The 18,689-nt window shown below is 45.8% G+C and overlaps 1 protein-coding gene across 1 annotated transcript; it reads right to left on the bottom strand.

Annotated features, from left to right (window-relative positions):
* Positions 1-241: 241 nt before the first annotated feature.
* On the bottom strand, positions 242-14,687 carry LOC121546440 (calcium-responsive transactivator-like). The gene is made up of 6 exons (XM_041857722.1): positions 14,642-14,687; positions 2,712-2,813; positions 2,042-2,134; positions 1,695-1,814; positions 1,381-1,508; positions 242-1,156 (listed from the first exon to the last, which is right to left on the bottom strand). Exons 1-6 carry the CDS (start codon positions 14,685-14,687, stop codon positions 1,130-1,132), a joined length of 516 nt encoding a protein of 171 aa, XP_041713656.1. The 3' UTR covers positions 242-1,129.
* Between the last annotated feature and the right edge of the window lie 4,002 nt (positions 14,688-18,689).

Below are 18,689 nucleotides of genomic sequence, written 5' to 3'. Positions count from 1 at the left end.
TGGCCTGCACAGAGCCCTGACCTCAACCCCATCGAACACCTTTGGGATGAATTGGAGCACCGACTGCGAGCCAGGCCTAATCGCCCAACATCAGTGCGCAACCTCACTAATGCTCGTGGCTGAATGGAAGCAAGTCCCCGACGCAATATTCAAACATCTAGTGGAAAGCCTTCCCAGAAGAGTGGAGGCTGTTATAGCAGCAAAGGGGGGACCAACTCAATATTAATGCCCATGATTTTGGAATGAGATGTTCGATGAGCAGGTGTCCACATACTTTTGGTCATGTAGTGTAGTTGATGCACACTTGTCAATTCACCAGCTATTGTGCGTATTACCTTACTAAAACATTGGTTCTTCTTACACAGAGAGAGTGGTAACACAAAACAGTCGGTCACACCGCACACTGACCTACACAACTTCACAGTAAACAAAACACAACCTGAACACATCAGGTTGAACACCACAAACAAGCCCCATTTTCACCTTAATCAGAGTACACTTATCATGAGTTAACGCTAAGTTATACTCTACATTGAATAAAAGATGCTGAATGTATTATATTAGATCAATCTTATGTAAATGTGACCAACCTAATTGGCACATTTGCAATTACATTCTTAAAGACAGAGGATAGCACTTGTATTGTGCACCCTGTGAAAGACAAAGACAGAAAAGGAGGATATGAGGGAGCCAGATGGAGGGTGATAGAGGACATAGACCAAGAAAGGAAGACATTTAGAGGCAGGTTTCAAATTTCACATGAGTTTAAAAGACTTATGGTGCCCATGTTAATATAATAATGCTATTGAGGGTGCCCCGATTTGTTACCAGATACCTCCCTAATTCAAATCCTCTTATAGAGGGTGAGGAGGAGAAAAAGCAGAGATGAGAGGTGCTTCATACAGGATCTCCTGAACCAGTTCACCTCTACTCAGCTAGAAAATAGTGAACAAGCGGACAATGGAGCTGACAGTCTAGCCTGCTAACCTGTCTCTCAACAAACTAAAAGGATTCAGAGCGTAATCTAACTAATTTACTCAGAGACTGGTTTACACACAACTGTTAAGGGGCATTTACAGAATTGTTCCCTTGCCTAACCTGTCCACCAGTTTGCCCAGGAGGTGGTGCCTTATTGCTGGTAGTTTCCATATTGACCCTAAGAGAGTGGGAGGTAGAAAAGAAAACACAAATATTTAGTCATTTCAGGTCAGCATGAGATGGGGAATACTTTTGTTCATTAATACTTTCTCATGATTAAAAGCAATCCATGGGCATTGCCATTGTGGTAATTTGCGGTGTGAGTTGCCCAATTTACCCAATATTTGGTTGGACAGCACCGTCTTCCTCAAAACGTGGGGTTGGGGTTAGCTGTAGCTGTACCTGTTGGTAGGCATAGGGCCTCTGTGTCTGTGCCCCAGGGGCTGCCTGGGAGGAGCGGTAGGAGCGGGAGGAGCTGTCCTGCTGGCCCTGACCCTGCTGGTACTGGTACGACGCATCCTGACCTGGATCTGGAGACCAAATCAGTCAATCAACCAAGTATTCAATCACACTGACAGATGTAACAGTAAAACAATCATCTTCTCAAAATACAAATTTACTGATTTAATGTTCAATTCCCAACCATCCCAACTATCAGCATCAACATGTCCATAGCAAAACATAGGCAAGTGCGCACCTGTGTGTATGTTCCTAACCGTAGCCCTGTTGCTGTGCGCTGTATCCCTGCTGTGAGGGGTATTGTTGTTGGCTGAAGGGCTGCTGCTGGCCTGAGCCATGCTGGTACTGGGCTTGCTGCTGACTGTACTGGGAGTTGCCTGGGGGTCAGAAGTAGGAATGTAACTACTTCAAGACTTACTTCAGACTTGTATTAGACCGACTGTAGTTCCTCGTGGACAGATGCACGTAACATAAATAGTAATCAAGCATCTGCAATATTTTAGTTCTGGGTGTCCGAGATTAGGCCTAGTGTGGCACATAGCTACAATATTATCACAACATTAATGCTTATTAGGCATGAGCCTGATGTAGTTTGGGAACATACCTCCTTCGTAGTAGTGCTGTGAGGATTCGTCAAAGGACCTCTCATAGCCCTGTTCACCATAGGACGACTGTTGGTAGGAGTACTCGCCATGACCTGGAGGGGGCAGGAATGAGCACATGCCAAAACCACTCTATTAAAAACAATGTGGGTCATTGGTCCTCTCACAGTTCATAAAAAGCTTATACATACATAGGTGTGCACCCATAAGATGACAAGAGCACAAACAGATATTTGCCGTGCCTCGGACACTCAAATACAAACTCACAAACAAACAAACAAAGCACACACAAACCCCCTACAATCAGTTGGAGCTCTGGCCTGAACAATGAAAAAAAAGGGACATCTGCAAGTTTAGGTACACCAAAGGGGAACACTATTGACAGACACACCGGGAGGAAACAGTTCTGGGACCAACCTCTGCACTTTGCCATAACAATCATAATCCATCCATATTATGAACGTACAAAAGACTCCCATTAAACTCCCACATGAAGATAAAGACAAGACAAGAAGCCAGAGGATTGATATATTGAGTTCAGCGCTGCAGTATTACTTGAAGACAGAGCAGTGGGATGACATGTATATGTGTGTGTGTGATTGAGATGTCTGAAAAGTGTGTATGTGTTTTGGAGTGGTTGTGTGTGTGAGGGTCAAGTCTCTGAATGATTACCATCAGGGTAATACTGCTGGTTTATAGGCTCACTGGAGCTCTGAGTGTGTCCATACTGCTCTCCATAGAACTCGTCTTGTCCCATGTACTGCAGTGCACATCCTGCAAGACAGGCGACACCAGGATTGGTTAATCAGCTGGTCCGACCAATGGGCCTCTGTTGGTGACTAAAGGGGGCTGGGGCACTTTGGCAGTTGGAGAGTTGGAGGGGAGTGTCTGCGTGTTTGGTTTTACTATCCTTGTGGGTACCAGAAGTCCTCACAAGGATAGTAAGACAAGGAAAATTCAGACAAGTGGGGACATTTCACCGGTCCCAATAAGGAAAATGACTATTTTAGGCTTAGGGGTTAGGTTTAGGGTTAGAATTAGGGTTAGGGGTTAGATTTAGGAGTTAGGGTTAGAGGTTAAGGGTTAGGTGTTAGGGACAATAGGATTTGTGATTCAAATGTTTGGTCCCCACAAGGATTGTAAAACAAACGTGTGTGTGTATGTGTGTGTGTGTGTGTTGGTTCTTCTGTCTTTGTGGGGACCTAAAATCCCCCAAAGTCCCCACAAGGGTAGTAAAACAAGGACAATTCTTCCTTGTGGGGGCATTTCCCACATCCCCATGAGGACAAGGCTATTTTAAGATTAGGGGTTAGGTTCAAGGTTAGGGTTACAATTAGAGTTAGAATTAGGATAAAGGGTTAGGTTTAGGGTTAGAAGTTAGGTTTAGGGCTGGGGTTAAGGTTAGGGACAATAGGTCCCCACAAGGATAGAATAACAAAATGTGTGTGTGAGAGAGTGAGTGAGTGTGAGAGAGAGAGAGAGAGAGAGAGGCATGAGAGAGTGAGAGAGGCACGATGTGTGCCTGCGTGCATTAGTAGTGTGTGTCTGTGCATATGAGAGAGAGAGAGAGAGAGAGAGAGAGAGAGAGAGAGAGAGAGAGAGAGAGAGAGAGAGAGAGAGAGAGAGAGAGAGAGAGAGAGAGAGAGAGAGAGAGAGAGAAGACAAACATTGGCAGTAGAATGGCCTTACTGAGAAGTGCCGTCTTATGGGTGCAAATTATGTCATGAGAAGCTTTTTTGTGGTTGAATGACTGAAGTTCAAGTAAATTTAGACTGAATACATGATAGTGTAGGAGGCGTTAAGTAGACTGAAGTCTCTTGTTGAAACCCACGTATTCTGGTTTTCACTTATTTTGTTTCCGAAGGATGGCTATTCCCTACTGTATCTGAAATGTGAATTGGTAATGTTTGTCATGGGAAGAAAATGCATCTAAGAACTGAAGGATTTTGGCTGCCATTTGAGTCCAGTCATTCTAATTTCAGAATGTTCAGCCCTATCCAAACCATGATCTGAAAACTGATAGAATTCTATGAGAATTAAATGAAATATGACTTTCTGAAAAGACCAATGACTGAGAGGGAAGGTTTTAGAAATCCCAGTGGGTCAATCACATGAGAAAGCAGTGGTGGTGGTGGTGGTGGTGTTGGTGTGGTTGTGGTGTTGGTAGTATTGGTGGTGGTGGTGTTAGTGGTGGTCTTGGTGGTGTGCAAAAACTCCAGATGCCACTCCTTCCCTTTACATCACAAACCTCCAACTCAAAAACCAAATATATTTATTTCTGTTGCCAGATGTATTGCTGGAAATATCACTGTATCTGCAAGACAGAAACTTACAGTCTCGCAAAATATAAATATTCTACAACATATTGATCCTATGACGTAATGCAAAAGGACCATTATCACAGTAGTCAACAGCTAGAGAAGAAAGAATCTTCCATGGCAAAAAAAAAGCCCTATTCAAGTCGGAAGTTTACATACACCTTAGCCAAATACATTTAAACTCAGTTTTTCACAATTCCTGACGTTTAATCCTAGTAAAACTTCCCTGTCTTAGGTCAGTTAGGATCACCACTTTATTTTAAGAATGTGAAATGTCAGAATAATAGTAGAGAGTGATTTATTTCAGCTTTTATTTCTTTCATCACATTCCCAGTGGGTCAGAACTTTACATACACTCAATTAGTATTTGGTAGCATTGCCTTTAAAATTGTTTAACTTGGGTCAAACGTTTCGGGTAGCCTTCCACAAGCTTCCCACAATAAGTTGGGTGAATTTTGGCCCATTCCTTCTGACAGAGCTGGTGTAACCGAGTCAGGTTTGTAGGCCTCCTTGCTCGCACACGCTTTTTCAGTTCTGCCCACAAATGTTCTATAGGATTGAGGTCAGGGCTTTGTGATGGCCACTCCAACACCTTGACTTTCTTGTCCTTAAGCCATTTTGCCACAACTTTGGAAGTATGCTTGGGGTCATTGTCCATTTGGAAGACCCATTTGCGACCAAGCTTTAACTTCCTGAATGATGTCTTGAGATGTTGCTTCAATATATCCACATAATTTTCCTTCCTCATGATGCCATCTATTTTGTGAAGTGCACCAGTCCCTCCTGTAGCAAAGCACCCCCACAGTATGATGCTGCCACCCCCGTGCTTCACGGTTGGGATGGTGTTCTTCGGCTTGCAAGCCTCCCCGTTTTTCCTCCAAACATAACGATAGTCATTATGGCCAAACAGTTCTATTTCTGTTTCATCAGACCAGAGGACATTTCTCCAAAAAGTACAATCTTTGTCCCCATGTGCAGTTGCAAACCGTAGTCTGGCTTTTTTATGGCGGTTTTGCAGCAGTGGCTTCTTCCTTTTTGAGCGGCCTTTCAGGTTATATCGATATAGGACTCATTTTACTGTGGATATAGACACTTTTGTACCTGTTTCCTCCAGCATCTTCACAAGGTCCTTTGCTGTTGTTCTGGGATTTATTTGCACTATTCGCACCAAAGTACGTTCATCTCTAGGAGACCGAAGCGGTATGACGGCTGTGTGGTTCCATTGTGTTTATACTTGCGTACTATTGTTTGTACAGATGAACGTGGTACCTTCAGGCGTTTGGAAATTGCTCCCAAGGATGAACCAGACTTGTGGAGGTCTACAATTTTTCTGAGGTCTTGGCTGATTTCTTTTGATTTTCCCAGGATGTCAAGCAAAGAGGCACTGAGTTTGAAGGTAGGCCTTGAAATACAGTCGTGGTCAAAAGTTTTGAGAATGACACAAATAAACATTTTCACAAAGTCTGCTGCCTCAGTTTTTATGATGGCAATTTGCATATACTCCAGAATGTTATGAAGAGTGGTCAGATGAATTGCAATTAATTGCAAAGTCCCTCTTTGCCATGAAAATGAACTTAATCCCAAAAAAACATTTCCACTGCATTTCAGCCCTGCCACAAAAGGACCAGCTAACATCATGTCAGTGACTCTCTTGTTAACACAGGTGAGAGTGTTGACGAGGACAAGGCTGGAGATCACACTGTCATGCTGATTGAGTTAGAATAACAGACTGGAAGCTTTAAAAGGAGGGTGGTGCTTGAAATCATTGTTCTTCCTCTGTTAACCATGGTTACCTGCAAGGAAACACGTGCCGTCATCATTGCTTTGCACAAAAAGGGCTTCAAAGGCAAGGATATTGCTGCTAGTAAGATTGCACCTAAATCAACCATTTATCGGATCATCAAGAACTTCAAGGAGAGAGGTTCAACTGTTGTGAAGAAGGCTTCAGGGCGCCCAAGAAAGTCCAGCAAGCGCCAGGACCGTCTCCTAATGTTGATTCAGCTGCGGGATCGGGGCACCACCAGTGCAGAGCTTGCTCAGGAATGGCAGCAGGTAGGTGTGAGTGCATCTTCACACACAGTGAGGCGAAGACTTTTGGAGGATGGCCTGGTGTCAAGAAGGGCAGCGAGGAAGCCACTTCTCTCCAGGAAAAACATCAGGGACAGACTGATATTCTGCAAAAGGTACAGGGATTGGACTGCTGAGGACTGGGGTAAAGTCATTTTCTCTGATGAATCCCCTTTCCGATTGTTTGGGGCATCCGGAAAAAAGCTTGTCCGGAGAAGACAAGGTGAGCGCTACCATCAGTCCTGTGTCATGCCAACAGTAAAGCATCCTGAGACCATTCATGTGTGGGGTTGCTTCTCAGCCAAGGGAGTGGGCTCACTCACAATTCTGCCTAAGAACATAGCCATGAATAAAGAAGGGTACCAACACATCCTCCGAGAGCAACTTCTCCCAACCATCCAAGAACAGTTCGGTGACGAACAATGCCTTTTCCAGTATGATGGAGCACCTTGCCATAAGGCAAAAGTGATAACTAAGTGGCTAGGGGAACAAAACATCGAAATTTTGGGTCCATGGCCAGGAAACGCCCCAGACCTTAATCCCATTGAGAACTTGTGGTCAATCCTCAAGAGGCGGCTGGACAAACAAAAACCCACAAATTCTGACAAACTCCAAGCATTGATTATGCAAGAATGGGCTGCCATCAGTCAGGATGTGGCCCAGAAGTTAATTGACAGCATGCCAGGGCGGATTGCAGAGGTCTTGAAAAAAGTATACCATAGTAACATCTGACAAAAATATCTAAAAACACTGAAGCAGCAAACTTTGTGAAGACCAATACTTGTGTCATTCTCAAAACGTTTGACCACGACTGTACATCCACAGGTACACCTACAATTGACTCAAATTATGTCAATTAGCCTATCAGAAGCTTCTAAAGCCATGACATCATTTTCTGGAATTTTTCAAGCTGTTTAAAGGCACAGTCAACTTAGTGTATGTAAACTTCTGACCCACTGGAATTGTGATACAGTGAATTATAAGTGAAATAATCTGTCTGTAAACAATTGTTGGAAAAATTACTTTTGTCATGCACAAAGTAGATGTCCTAACCGACTTGCAAAAACTATAGTTTGTTAACAAGAAATGTGTGGAATGGTTGAAAAACAAGTTTTAATGACTCCAACCTAAGTGTATGTAAACTTCCGACTTCAACTGTATGCACACTCAAGTTCTGTGTTTTTGTCTTATTTCTTGTTTGTTTAATAATACAAAATATTTTGCATCGGTAGGCATGTTGTGTAAATCAAATTATACAAACCCCCAAAAAATCTATTTTAATTCCAGGTTGTAAGGCAACAAAATAGGAAAAATACCAAGGGGGGTGAATACTTTCGCAAGCCACTGTATGTATATGTATGTATGTATGCATATTTTTTACTGCTCCTGGATATAATTATTGTTTGGATTATAATTACCTTATTTATTATTATGTATTGATTTTTATCTTTAATGTTTTTCACTTTTTATGCGATGCGCACTGCAGAGAACACCGGAAGAAGAATTATCACTGAATTATCACAGTGAATTATTATAATGTTTGTTTATGTGTCAATTAATCCCATAAAGTATGGGTTGCCAACTGACGATTTGACACAAAAATAACATTTCATTTATTCATTCATTCATTCATCAGCGCTTTGAAAAGTTTACTTAATTATACTTTCCTGTGGATATATTGTCTCACATTCCTACTGCCAAAAGGACCAACCGCACAGAAAACCGGTAAAGTATGTTAAAATATCATTTTATTCAACATTTTGGCTTGTAGAGGTCATGAAAGGAAACATTCCTGATTCAAACGCTCATTTCTGCCCAAAGTAGAATTCAACGCAATTCAACGACGGGTTTCCAGGCAAACATCTGCTATACAGTAGCCTATAACATGCATCTGTGCACAACAGTAGGCCTATGAGGACAGAAGTGACTCCTACTGTGTTCATTCTGCTGTTTTTCCTTTACTCTGGTAATCCATTATACATTGTATCAGATGTTGATTTTCATCCAGCATCTTGGGGAGTAAAAAAAAAAGGTAACACTTTTTGATAAACATGCCATAATACGTCATAACAGCTGACATAACCTGTTATAATATGGTCATAACACTGTCATGACACATATATTTAGACCTGTTGTGACATATATTGCGTTATTTTATGGCTGTTTATGACACCTACATAATAGTGTAAAAACCCACAAAACCTACCACACAAGGCAAAACAATTCATTACACCATAGCCTACGCGTCAACAGTCTGTTTATGTTGTATATATATTTTTTCAATGTACCATATTAAATTGTCATTGTAATTGCGCGCACATTGATATCAGACATGCACCTACCCCAATGCTCTGTTGCTGATTACTGGAATGAATGCAGGAGCAGATTTCAGGAGAAGGACAAGACACCTTCTTTTTGACTGATGACTGACATAAGGACATGTATGTGATAGGCCTATCTTGCTTATATTATTATGATAGTCATAAAGTGCATTTTATTAGTCCACGTAAAGTGACACAGGATGTTCATAATACTTCATGGGACTGTCATAAAGTGTATTTTCTACAAGTTAATTAAAATATGATGAAAAAAACATGACTGTAAAGAATTCATTACAACAACAAAGGACTTAAGAAACAAACTTTCAAACGAAATAAACTTCTTGGCAGGGAATTTTTTTGTTGTTGAATAAATGTGGGTTTTGACACTCTCATGTAGGTGTCATAACCAGCCATAAGATAATGCAATATACACCACATTACCAAAAGTATGTGGACCCCTGCTTGTCTAACATCTCATTCCAAAATCATGGGCATTAATATGGAGTTGGTTCCCCCTTTGCTGCTATAACAGCCTCCTCTCTTCTGGGAAGGCTTTCCACTAGATGTTGGAACATGGTTGCGGGGACTTGCTTTAATTCAGCCACAAGAGCATTAGTGAGGTCGGGCACTGATGTTGTGCGATTAGGCCTGGCTCACAGTCTGCGTTCCAATTCATCCCAGAGGTGTTCGATGGGGTTAAGGTCAGGGCTCTGTGCAGGCCATTGCTTCCAGAGGCAGTTTGGAACTCGGTAGTGAGTGTTGCAACCGAGGACAGACGATTTTTACGTGGTACATGCTTCAGCACTAGGCAGACCCGTTCTGTGAGCTTGTGTGGCCTACCACTTCGCGGCTGAGCCGTTGTTGCTCCTAGACGTTTCCACTTCACAATAACAGCACTTACAGTTGGCTGGGGCAGCTCTAGCAGGTCAGAAATTTGGCGAACTGATTTGTTGGAAAGGTGGCATTCTATGACGGTGCCACGTTGAAAGTCCCTGAGCTCTTCAGTAAGGCCATTTTACTGCCAATGTTTGTCTATGGAGATTGCATGGCTGTGTGCTCGATTTTATACACCTGTCAGCAACGGGTGTGGCTGAAATACCCAAATCCACTAATTTGAAGGGGTGGATGGTGTTAAGGATGGATGGTGTTAAGAGATAGATGGGAGGTATTGAATAGAGTTGAAGGATGGGACTAATAACAAATAACAACAAATAATAACAAAGATAGCTAATAATGTAAGCATACTGTGTCCATAATAAGTATATAGGTTGTATGTTGGGAGCTTTTGGGAAAGAGCACAGTTAGAAAGATATGGCATATAGAAGCAAACCGGATGGACATCATGAAAATGATCGGAGAGGTTGAGAGTAGAAGAAGTTCAGGAGCAAAAAAAAAAAAAAAAAAAAAAAAAAAATAATATATATATATATATATAAAATTAACTCTGTCCATAAGGTGTAGATAGTAAGTATAGACCGGAAGTAGAGGCCTGGGCATTGTTGTTCACTAATTTACTCCAAGTAGGGAAAGGATGGTGGGGTTGAAAAGTAATAAAGGGGAGTATATATATAAAAAATAATAATAATAATAAAAAAAAACATGGGGGATTGGAAGTGATGCAGACAATTACATTGATAGAAGATACAATCTATCTGCAATATTAAGCTGATCCATTCCCCCCCCCCCAAAAAAAAAAAAATATGCAAATAAAAATAAAACATTTGAAGTGGTGTCCACATACTTTTGTATATATAGTGCATGTCACAACAGGTGTAAATATATGGGTCATGACCATATTATGACAAGTTATGTCAGCTGTTATGACATATTATGACATGGTTATGACTGTGTCATGACACTGGGTGTCACGTAAAGTGTTAGCAAAAAAAAACATGTTAGGAGAGTAGCTTAACTATAATGTTACTACACTACTACACTATAATAAGGTGTCCTGAATACTCTGGACTGGCGCGCACGTACTCAAGTCTTTCATTATCTTCAGCCAATCATAACATTCCGGCATCAGTGACAAAAAGCCAGAGTGAACTAGAAAGGGGAACGTGTGCTGTTGTAACAGGGTTGGTTATGTTTCCACTTGCCTCTAAAGAAATGTGTATTTAATGTTCAAGCATTCTTATTGGTTGGTTCAACTCTGATGACAATAAGGCGTGTTGTGATTGGCCCCGCTTGCAGCTAGGGGGAGATCTTGAACATCAGGTCTTCCCCGTATGAAAATGTGATGCAAGGGGTAGGTCATGTTCTGAATACTGTTTTATATTTTACAATGTGTACAACGTTGCTGTACGTTACTGATTCATACATGTGTGGGTATATGGTACCTGTTAGGGATTGAGGGGCTTTCTGGGATGTGCTTTGGTATATGATTGCTGTAGATAAGTGTGTTAGCTAGCATACACCGACGTAATGGTCACATGAGCCCACTGCTAACACAGTTGCCAATGGTCACATGAGCCCACTGCTAACACAGTTGCCTTCAAAAAAATGTATGCACGCATGACTGTAAGTCGCTTTGGATAAAAGCGTCTGCTAAATGGCATATTAATTATTAATTAATTAATTTAATTAATTAATATTAAAATGTTACAGATTTTGCCATCGACAGCCATCAATATCGTTAAGCTCTGCACAACTAACGTGCTGTTTCCCATTTAACAACAGGTATTTACACATGTTATATTTTGTATTGTATTTTTGTATTTTGTTCGCCCAGTATGAAAATGTGATGCAAGGGATTTTGCCATCGACAGCCATCAATATCGCTAAGCTCTGCACAACTAACGTGCTGTTTCCCATTTAACAACAGAAATAAATGATGCTCAACTGGGACCACTGGCTGATGTGATTTATTAAGAGAAAACACAACACAAGGAGAGTACGATATTGTCACGATCGTTAACGGATGAGACGGACCAAGGCGCAGCGTGATAAGCATACATATTTATTAACGATTAGACACACGACAAAACAACAAACAAACGATACGTGAAGTCCAAGGTAGACTAATAACATACCTATACGGTACAAGATCCCACACAGACTGGTGCCAAACAGGCTGCCTAAGTATGGTCCCCAATCAGAGACAACGAACTACAGCTGCCTCTGATTGGGAACCACCCTGGCCAACATAGATCTACAAGATCTAGAAACTCAAACATAGAAAACTAAACATAGAAACTACACACCCTGGCTCAACATTTAAGAGTCCCCAGAGCCAGGGCGTGACAGTACCCCCCAAAGGTGCGGACTCCGACCGCGCCCCATAAACATAACAGGGTAGGGGCCGGGTGGGCATTCCGCCTCGGAGGCGGATCCGGCTCCTGGCGTAACCACCACCTTCTCTCCACCTCCCTGTTGCGCCCCTGGTCTGGTCTGGCACCGCTGACTGGAGCTGGACCCGACGACGGTGGAACAAACTGTACAGGCTCCGGACTGGACTGGGCACCGGTGGAGCGGATTGCTCTGGCTCCGGAGTGGATCCGCTGACCGGTGCCGGACCAGGCACCGGTGGAACAGGCACGGGCCGTGCCGGACTGGACACACGCACCACTGGCTTGGTGCGGGGAGCAGGAACGGGCCGGACCGGGCTGACGACGCGCACCACTGGCTTGGTGCGGGGAGGAGGAACGGGCCGGACCGGGCTGATGACGCGCACCACTGGCTTGGTGCGGGGAGCAGGCACGGGCTGGACCGGGCTGACGACGCGCACCACTGGCTTGGTGCGGGGAGGAGGAACGGGCCGGACCGGGCTGACGACGCGCACCACTGGCTTGGTGCGGGGAGCAGGAACGGGCCGGACCGGGCTGGCGACGCGCACCACTGGCTTGGTGCGGGGAGCAGGAACGGACCGGGCTGGCGACGCGCACCACTGGCTTGGTGCGAGGGGCAGGAACAGGCCGGACCGGGCTGGCGACGCATACCACTGGCTTGGTGCGAGGGGCAGGAACAGGCCGGACCGGGCTGGCGACGCGCACCACTGGCTTGGTGCGAGGTGCAGGAACAGGCCGGACCGGGCTGGCGACGCGCACCACTGGCTTGGTGCGAGGGGCAGGAACGGGCCGGACCGGGCTGGCGACGCGCACCACTGGCTTGGTGCGGGGAGCAGGAACGGGCCGGACCGGGCTGACGATGCGCACCACTGGCTTGGTGCGGGGAGCAAGAACGGGCCGGGCCGGACTGGGAACACGCACCACTGGCTTGGTGCGGGGAGCAGGAACGGGCCGGGCCAGACTGGGAACCAGCACCACTGGCTTGGTGCGGGAAGCAGGAACGGGCTGGACTGTACTGGGAACACACACCACTGGCCTTGTGCGGGGAGCAGGAATGGGTCGGGCCATACTGGGAACACGTACCACTGGCTTAGTGCGGGGATCAGGAACGGGCCGGACCGGACTGGCGACACACACCACTTGCTTGGTGCGAGGAGCGGGACTGGGTTCCCTTATAAACCCCCGCTCCTTCTGCTGCCTAACCAGCTCCTCTCGCCGTGCCTCTACACTCTCCTTCTCCCTTATCGCCTCCTGTAGCTCCTCCCTCTGACCAATTAACTCCTGCTCCCTCTGGACCAATAGCCCCCGTAACCTGGTGGCCTCCTCTCCTAGTCTGCAGATTCGCCCTGTCGCTGCCTCCTGCTGCCTCGTCGTCCACACTGTGTGCCCCCCAAAAAAATTTTTCTCGGGGTTGCCTCTCGGGTGTCCGTCGTCGGCACGGTTGGCGCCGTTTCTCCTCTCCTGCCTGGGCATTTACCTTCGCCCATGGCCCTTTCCCCGCGAATATCTCCTCCCATGACCACCATTTGCCCACCTGAGACATCGCTATTCTCTCTTCCTGGGCACGCTGCTTGGTACTCATTTGGTGGGATCTTCTGTCACGATCGTTAACGGATGAGACGGACCAAGGCGCAGCGTGATAAGCGTACATATTTATTAACGATTAGACACACGACAAAACAACAAACAAACGATACGTGAAGTCCAAGGTAGACTAATAACATACCTATACGGAACAAGATCCCACACAGACTGGTGCCAAACAGGCTGCCTAAGTATTGTCCCCAATCAGAGAAAACGAACTACAGCTGCCTCTGATTGGGAACCACCCTGGCCAACATAGATCTACAAGATCTAGAAACTCAAACATAGAAAACTAAACATAGAAACTACACACCCTGGCTCAACATTTAAGAGTCCCCAGAGCCAGGGCGTGACAGATATACATCTGTTACACTGGTGCCGTGACCTGGATTCTTGTCTTCGCCGGACGTCACGTGGAGGGATCCGAGACCCGGCTTCAAGAACTACTGTGGTTGCTGATGCACGCCAGAGGCCTAGGTTTCGCTTTCTGCACAAGTGGAATTCTCAGGGAGCTCCTGGTAGCATGAGTGAGTGGGGGAAATTTTATGTACTGTTTTTACTTGTATGTGGTGATGCTATGATTATTTATTGATGTAATTGTGCTGTTATGCTAGTAACCTTCCGAAGCAAATTAACGTGAGGGCGACGCCATTTCCTACCACACGGTGGCGACAACTATTTATTAAGGCGTTTCTTGTTACTTTTCTGTGTTGATTCTTGGTCTTGTTAGACAACTACTACTAAACTTTTATTTTGAGCGCATTATGTTGAAGCTGATTTTATAGAAGTGTTCATATTGATTTAGTAAAACATATTTTTTTTAATATATATATATATTTAAAAAATGGACAGTTTTGGGAGAGGTAGGGGAGTTTTCATGTTTAACCCTTCACCGCCAGTGGGTAGGGGGGCAACTATTTCTCCAGTTACTTCCACACCTCTGGCCAGGCCAACTGCACAGGCAAGTGTGCGCTTTCCACATGATTTAGAGCTACCTCAACTTGGTGCATTCGAGCCAGTTTCACCTAGTCCTAGGATGGAGGATGTGTCTATGGATTTCCTGGCGGGCATTGTTAAGCAGATAGGTTACTCCATAGGTGAAAATATTGCCTCTTGTTTGGAATCAAAGGCTATGGGAGATGGGGTGGGACAGAGGGTTGATAATGTTGGTGGTACCAAGGCTGGGGCCAGCTCTAGTCTAAATGTAGTGGTGAAAAATGATGTCAGGGAACCAGTCTGTTTCAGGGGGGATGGTTCAGAGGAATGCACAGTGCATGAGTGGGAGGAGACCATGTTAGTGTACATGCAGAAGAAGGGCTATGGTGGGCAGGAGAGGTCAGATGAAGTTTTGGGTAAGCTGTCAGGTCGGGCACGTGACGTGGAAAGAGTAAGCCTACGCAGTAACCCAGTTGACTTAAGCCAGGGCCCTAGACCAGTTTTTGACATTCTGAAGCATCACTTTAGCGACACAATCAACTCCGACATGCCCCTAGCTGATGTTTATTCTACGTTGCCAATGGAAGGGGAGACTCCATTTGATTACTGGATCAGACTGAACAGGGCCATAGAGGTGGCAGAGGACTGTTTGAAGAGGCAGAACAAGGAGCTAGACAATCCATCACGTGTTCTGACTGTCATGTTCATCAAGCACTGTCCGAACCCAGAGCTGTCATTGATATTCATGTGCAAACCATCGCATGAGTGGACGGCTGCGGAGGTCCATGGCAGGCTGGAGGAGTACCAGAGGAAGTGCAAGGCTCCACGTCCCTTGCGGCTGGCCCCACTGGTCACCACACTGACGCAGGAAGTAAGTAGGCCAGTGTCGGCTGTTGCAAACTGCCCGGACAGCTTGCAGCAGCCCACAAATGGCTCATCCGAGGCATTGGATCGTGTGATTGGCATGCTTGAACGGGTCTTGGAGCAGAGGCCACAGCAACCTGTAGGCGGCTATAATAACCGTTTCCAGAGGAGGCCCAGGAGAAGGGAGAACCCGTCATTGCAATGCAAAGTGTGTGGGGATGCGAATCACAGCACAATGGATCATTGTTATTCTAACCACCTATGCTTCCTCTGTTATGCAGCGGGGCACACACGTCAAGAATGCCCTCGCACTTCATCGGTAACTCCCGTCCCTCCATCAGACAGCAACACGACACAGCGGCAGGAAAACTAGCTGGCCCGCACGGGATGTGGGGAAGTGCTGGGCCTTGTGAGGTGCCCCAATCAGATAGTGGTGTAGATTTAGAGTCAATATATTCAAGGGTTTGTGATGAAGTCAAAAAGTCATTATGCAAAATACACAGAGAGTGCTCCACAACGATGAACTCTTCTATACTAGGGTGTTACTGGGGGATGCTATAGAGGTGAGCGCTATGATTGACAGCGGTTCTATGGCATGCACATTGCGCTCAACAGTGGTGCAACGCCTTGAGAAAGCAGGTGTGCTCAAGAGTGGCTCACTCAGTCCGACTGAAGTGGTGTTGGTTGGCTGCGGGGGGTTGAAGACCAAGCCTGTCGGTGTGTGTGAATTGAATCTGTCTGTGTATGGCAGCAGTGTCTCTGTCCCTGTTCTAGTAGTGGATGGCCAACGTGATGAGCTCATCCTAGGCAGCAATGTGATAAAACACCTCATCAGGGAGCTGAAGACGACTGGTGACTTCTGGGAGAAGATGTCATCATCTGAACACAATGGAGATGACAAACTGTTCCGTCTGCTAATGTAGAGAGATGGAAAGGGACCGAAGTGCCAGAAAGAGTGGGCACAGTAAGGCTGAAGCGGGCGGTCACATTGGAGCCTATGCAGGAACATTCAGTCTGGGGCCGGCTGTGTACGCCTCAAAATGTATCCGCGGGCAGTGCTATCGTTATTGAGCCTACGAGGGCATGCTCAAGACCAAAAAACATTATAGTGGGGAGAACAGTAGCGACATTGTGGAGCGATGGCTGGGTCCCTGTCAAAGTTATCAATCCCTCACCAAAGCCAGTAACAGTGAGACGCAATGCCAAGATAGCGGACGTTTTTTCCTTGCATGGCATTAGAGGACTTTGACACTGACTATATGGATGGGCCCACTGTCGAACCGGTCCCCCTGGTGCAGCAGGTACACAAAATGGAGGACAATCCAGACTTTGACAATGGTAGTGGAGATAGCTTGACCGTTGACAGTACCGTCAAACCGCACAGAGTGACAAGTGAGGTGTTGAACGAGCTAGGGCTAGGTGACATTGACATTGAGTCCACTCAGTTGTCGCAACAGTGTAAGGCCAGGCTAGTTCAGCTTATCGCCCGCTACGAGTCTATCTTCTCCCAGCACAAACTAGATTGTGGGAAGGCTACTGGATATGTCCATCGCATCAGACTCAGTGACACTAAGCCTTTTAGGCTACCTTACCGTAGGCTCTCGCCTAACCATTATGACAAGCTCAGGCAGGCCTTGGATGAGATGGAAGAGCGAGAGATAATCAGGAAATCCAGCAGTGAGTATGCCTCCCCGCTCGTGCTGGTCTGGAAGAAGTCTGGTGATCTGAGACTGTGTACAGACTTCCAATGGCTCAATGCTCGCACCGTAAAGGATGCTCACCCTCTACCTCACCAAGCTGATGCTCTGGCGGCCTTGGGTGGCAATGCCTTCTTCTCTACAATGGATTTGACCTCAGGCTACTACAATGTGGAGGTGCATGAAGACGACAAGAAGTTTACAGCCTTCACTTCTCCTTTTGGGTTATATGAATATAACCGTCTTCCACAAGGACTATGCAACAGCCCAGCTACATTAATGAGGATAATGTTGAGCATTTTTGGGGATCAACATTTTTCTAGCCTTCTATGCTACCTGGACGATGTGCTGGTTTTTGCCCCGACTGAAGAACTTGGATTGCAACGCTTGGAGTCAGTTTTTGAGCGTCTCAAAGCCCATAATCTGAAATTGTCTCCAAAGAAATGCCATTTCATGAAGAGGTCAGTGCGGTTCTTGGGGCATGTCATCAGTGAAGGAGGTGTGGCCACAGACCCAGAAAAAGTGAAGGCTATTGCAGGGATGACAGAGAAGGATCTCATGGAGGATAACACGGACGTGCCCTCTCAAGGGAAGATTCGGTCCTTTCTCGGAATGATAGTCTATTACCAGCAGTTCATTGAGGGGTGCTCCACCATCGCTAAGCCGCTGCATGGGCTGACAACGGGGACGAAGGCACCACGCCATGGGAAAGGTAAGAGGAAAAGAGGAATACATAGGAAACTCACAGCAGCAGACTGGACTGGTGAGTGCAAACAGGCCTTTAGTCAGTTGAAACAAGCTCTCCTCGATCAGGTCATGCTAGCCCACCCTGATTTTAGTAGACCTTCCTTGCTGTCTGTAGACACATCTAGTAATGGATTAGGTGCTGTCCTCTCCCAGGTGCCAGAGGATGGGTCTGCAGCCAGACCCGTAGCATTCGCTAGCAAATGACTTACTTATGCACAGTCAAAGTATCCTGCCCATAGGTTAGAGTTTTTTGCTTTACGCTGGGCCGTCTGCGAGAAGTTTAGTCATTGGCTAAGGGGCAAGCCTTTTACTGTATGGACAGACAACAACCCATTAACGTACATCCTGTCCAAGTCCAAATTGGACGCCTGTGAACAGAGATGGGTTGCTAAACTCTCTTCCATTCGAGTTTGACATCAAGTACATCCCCGGTCCCAAAAATGTCATTGCTGATGCACTCAGTAGACAGCCATTTGTGCAGCCGAGCGCTCTCCACCGCATCACAAGGGTTCCATACAAGGCCTTGCTGGAAGAAGCTGCGGGAGTACATGCTGAGAAGTTGCAAGATGTGTTCTGCTGGTCGAACCACCCATTCGACCTCGAAAGCTGCTCACCGTCAATTGAGGCAGATGCCTGTGAAATTGTCATGGACTGCCAAACTACCTCCTATCCTTCTCCTGGTTCTCTGACAAAGGAAGTGGTGTCAGCAGTCCTGAGGTCGCAAGGGGAGGCTGGTCTACAGAACTATGCGCTGCTACTGCCTCAGCTCACTCAGTCACTGGTGCCATCTGAGATGTCAGATGTGAGAGTGCTATCCTGTGATGACCTG

Source organism: Coregonus clupeaformis, chromosome 30 (genome assembly GCF_020615455.1).
Source record: "Coregonus clupeaformis isolate EN_2021a chromosome 30, ASM2061545v1, whole genome shotgun sequence".
Classification (NCBI taxonomy): Eukaryota; Metazoa; Chordata; class Actinopteri; order Salmoniformes; family Salmonidae; genus Coregonus; species Coregonus clupeaformis.
This window is presented reverse-complemented; position numbering and strand designations above follow the sequence as displayed.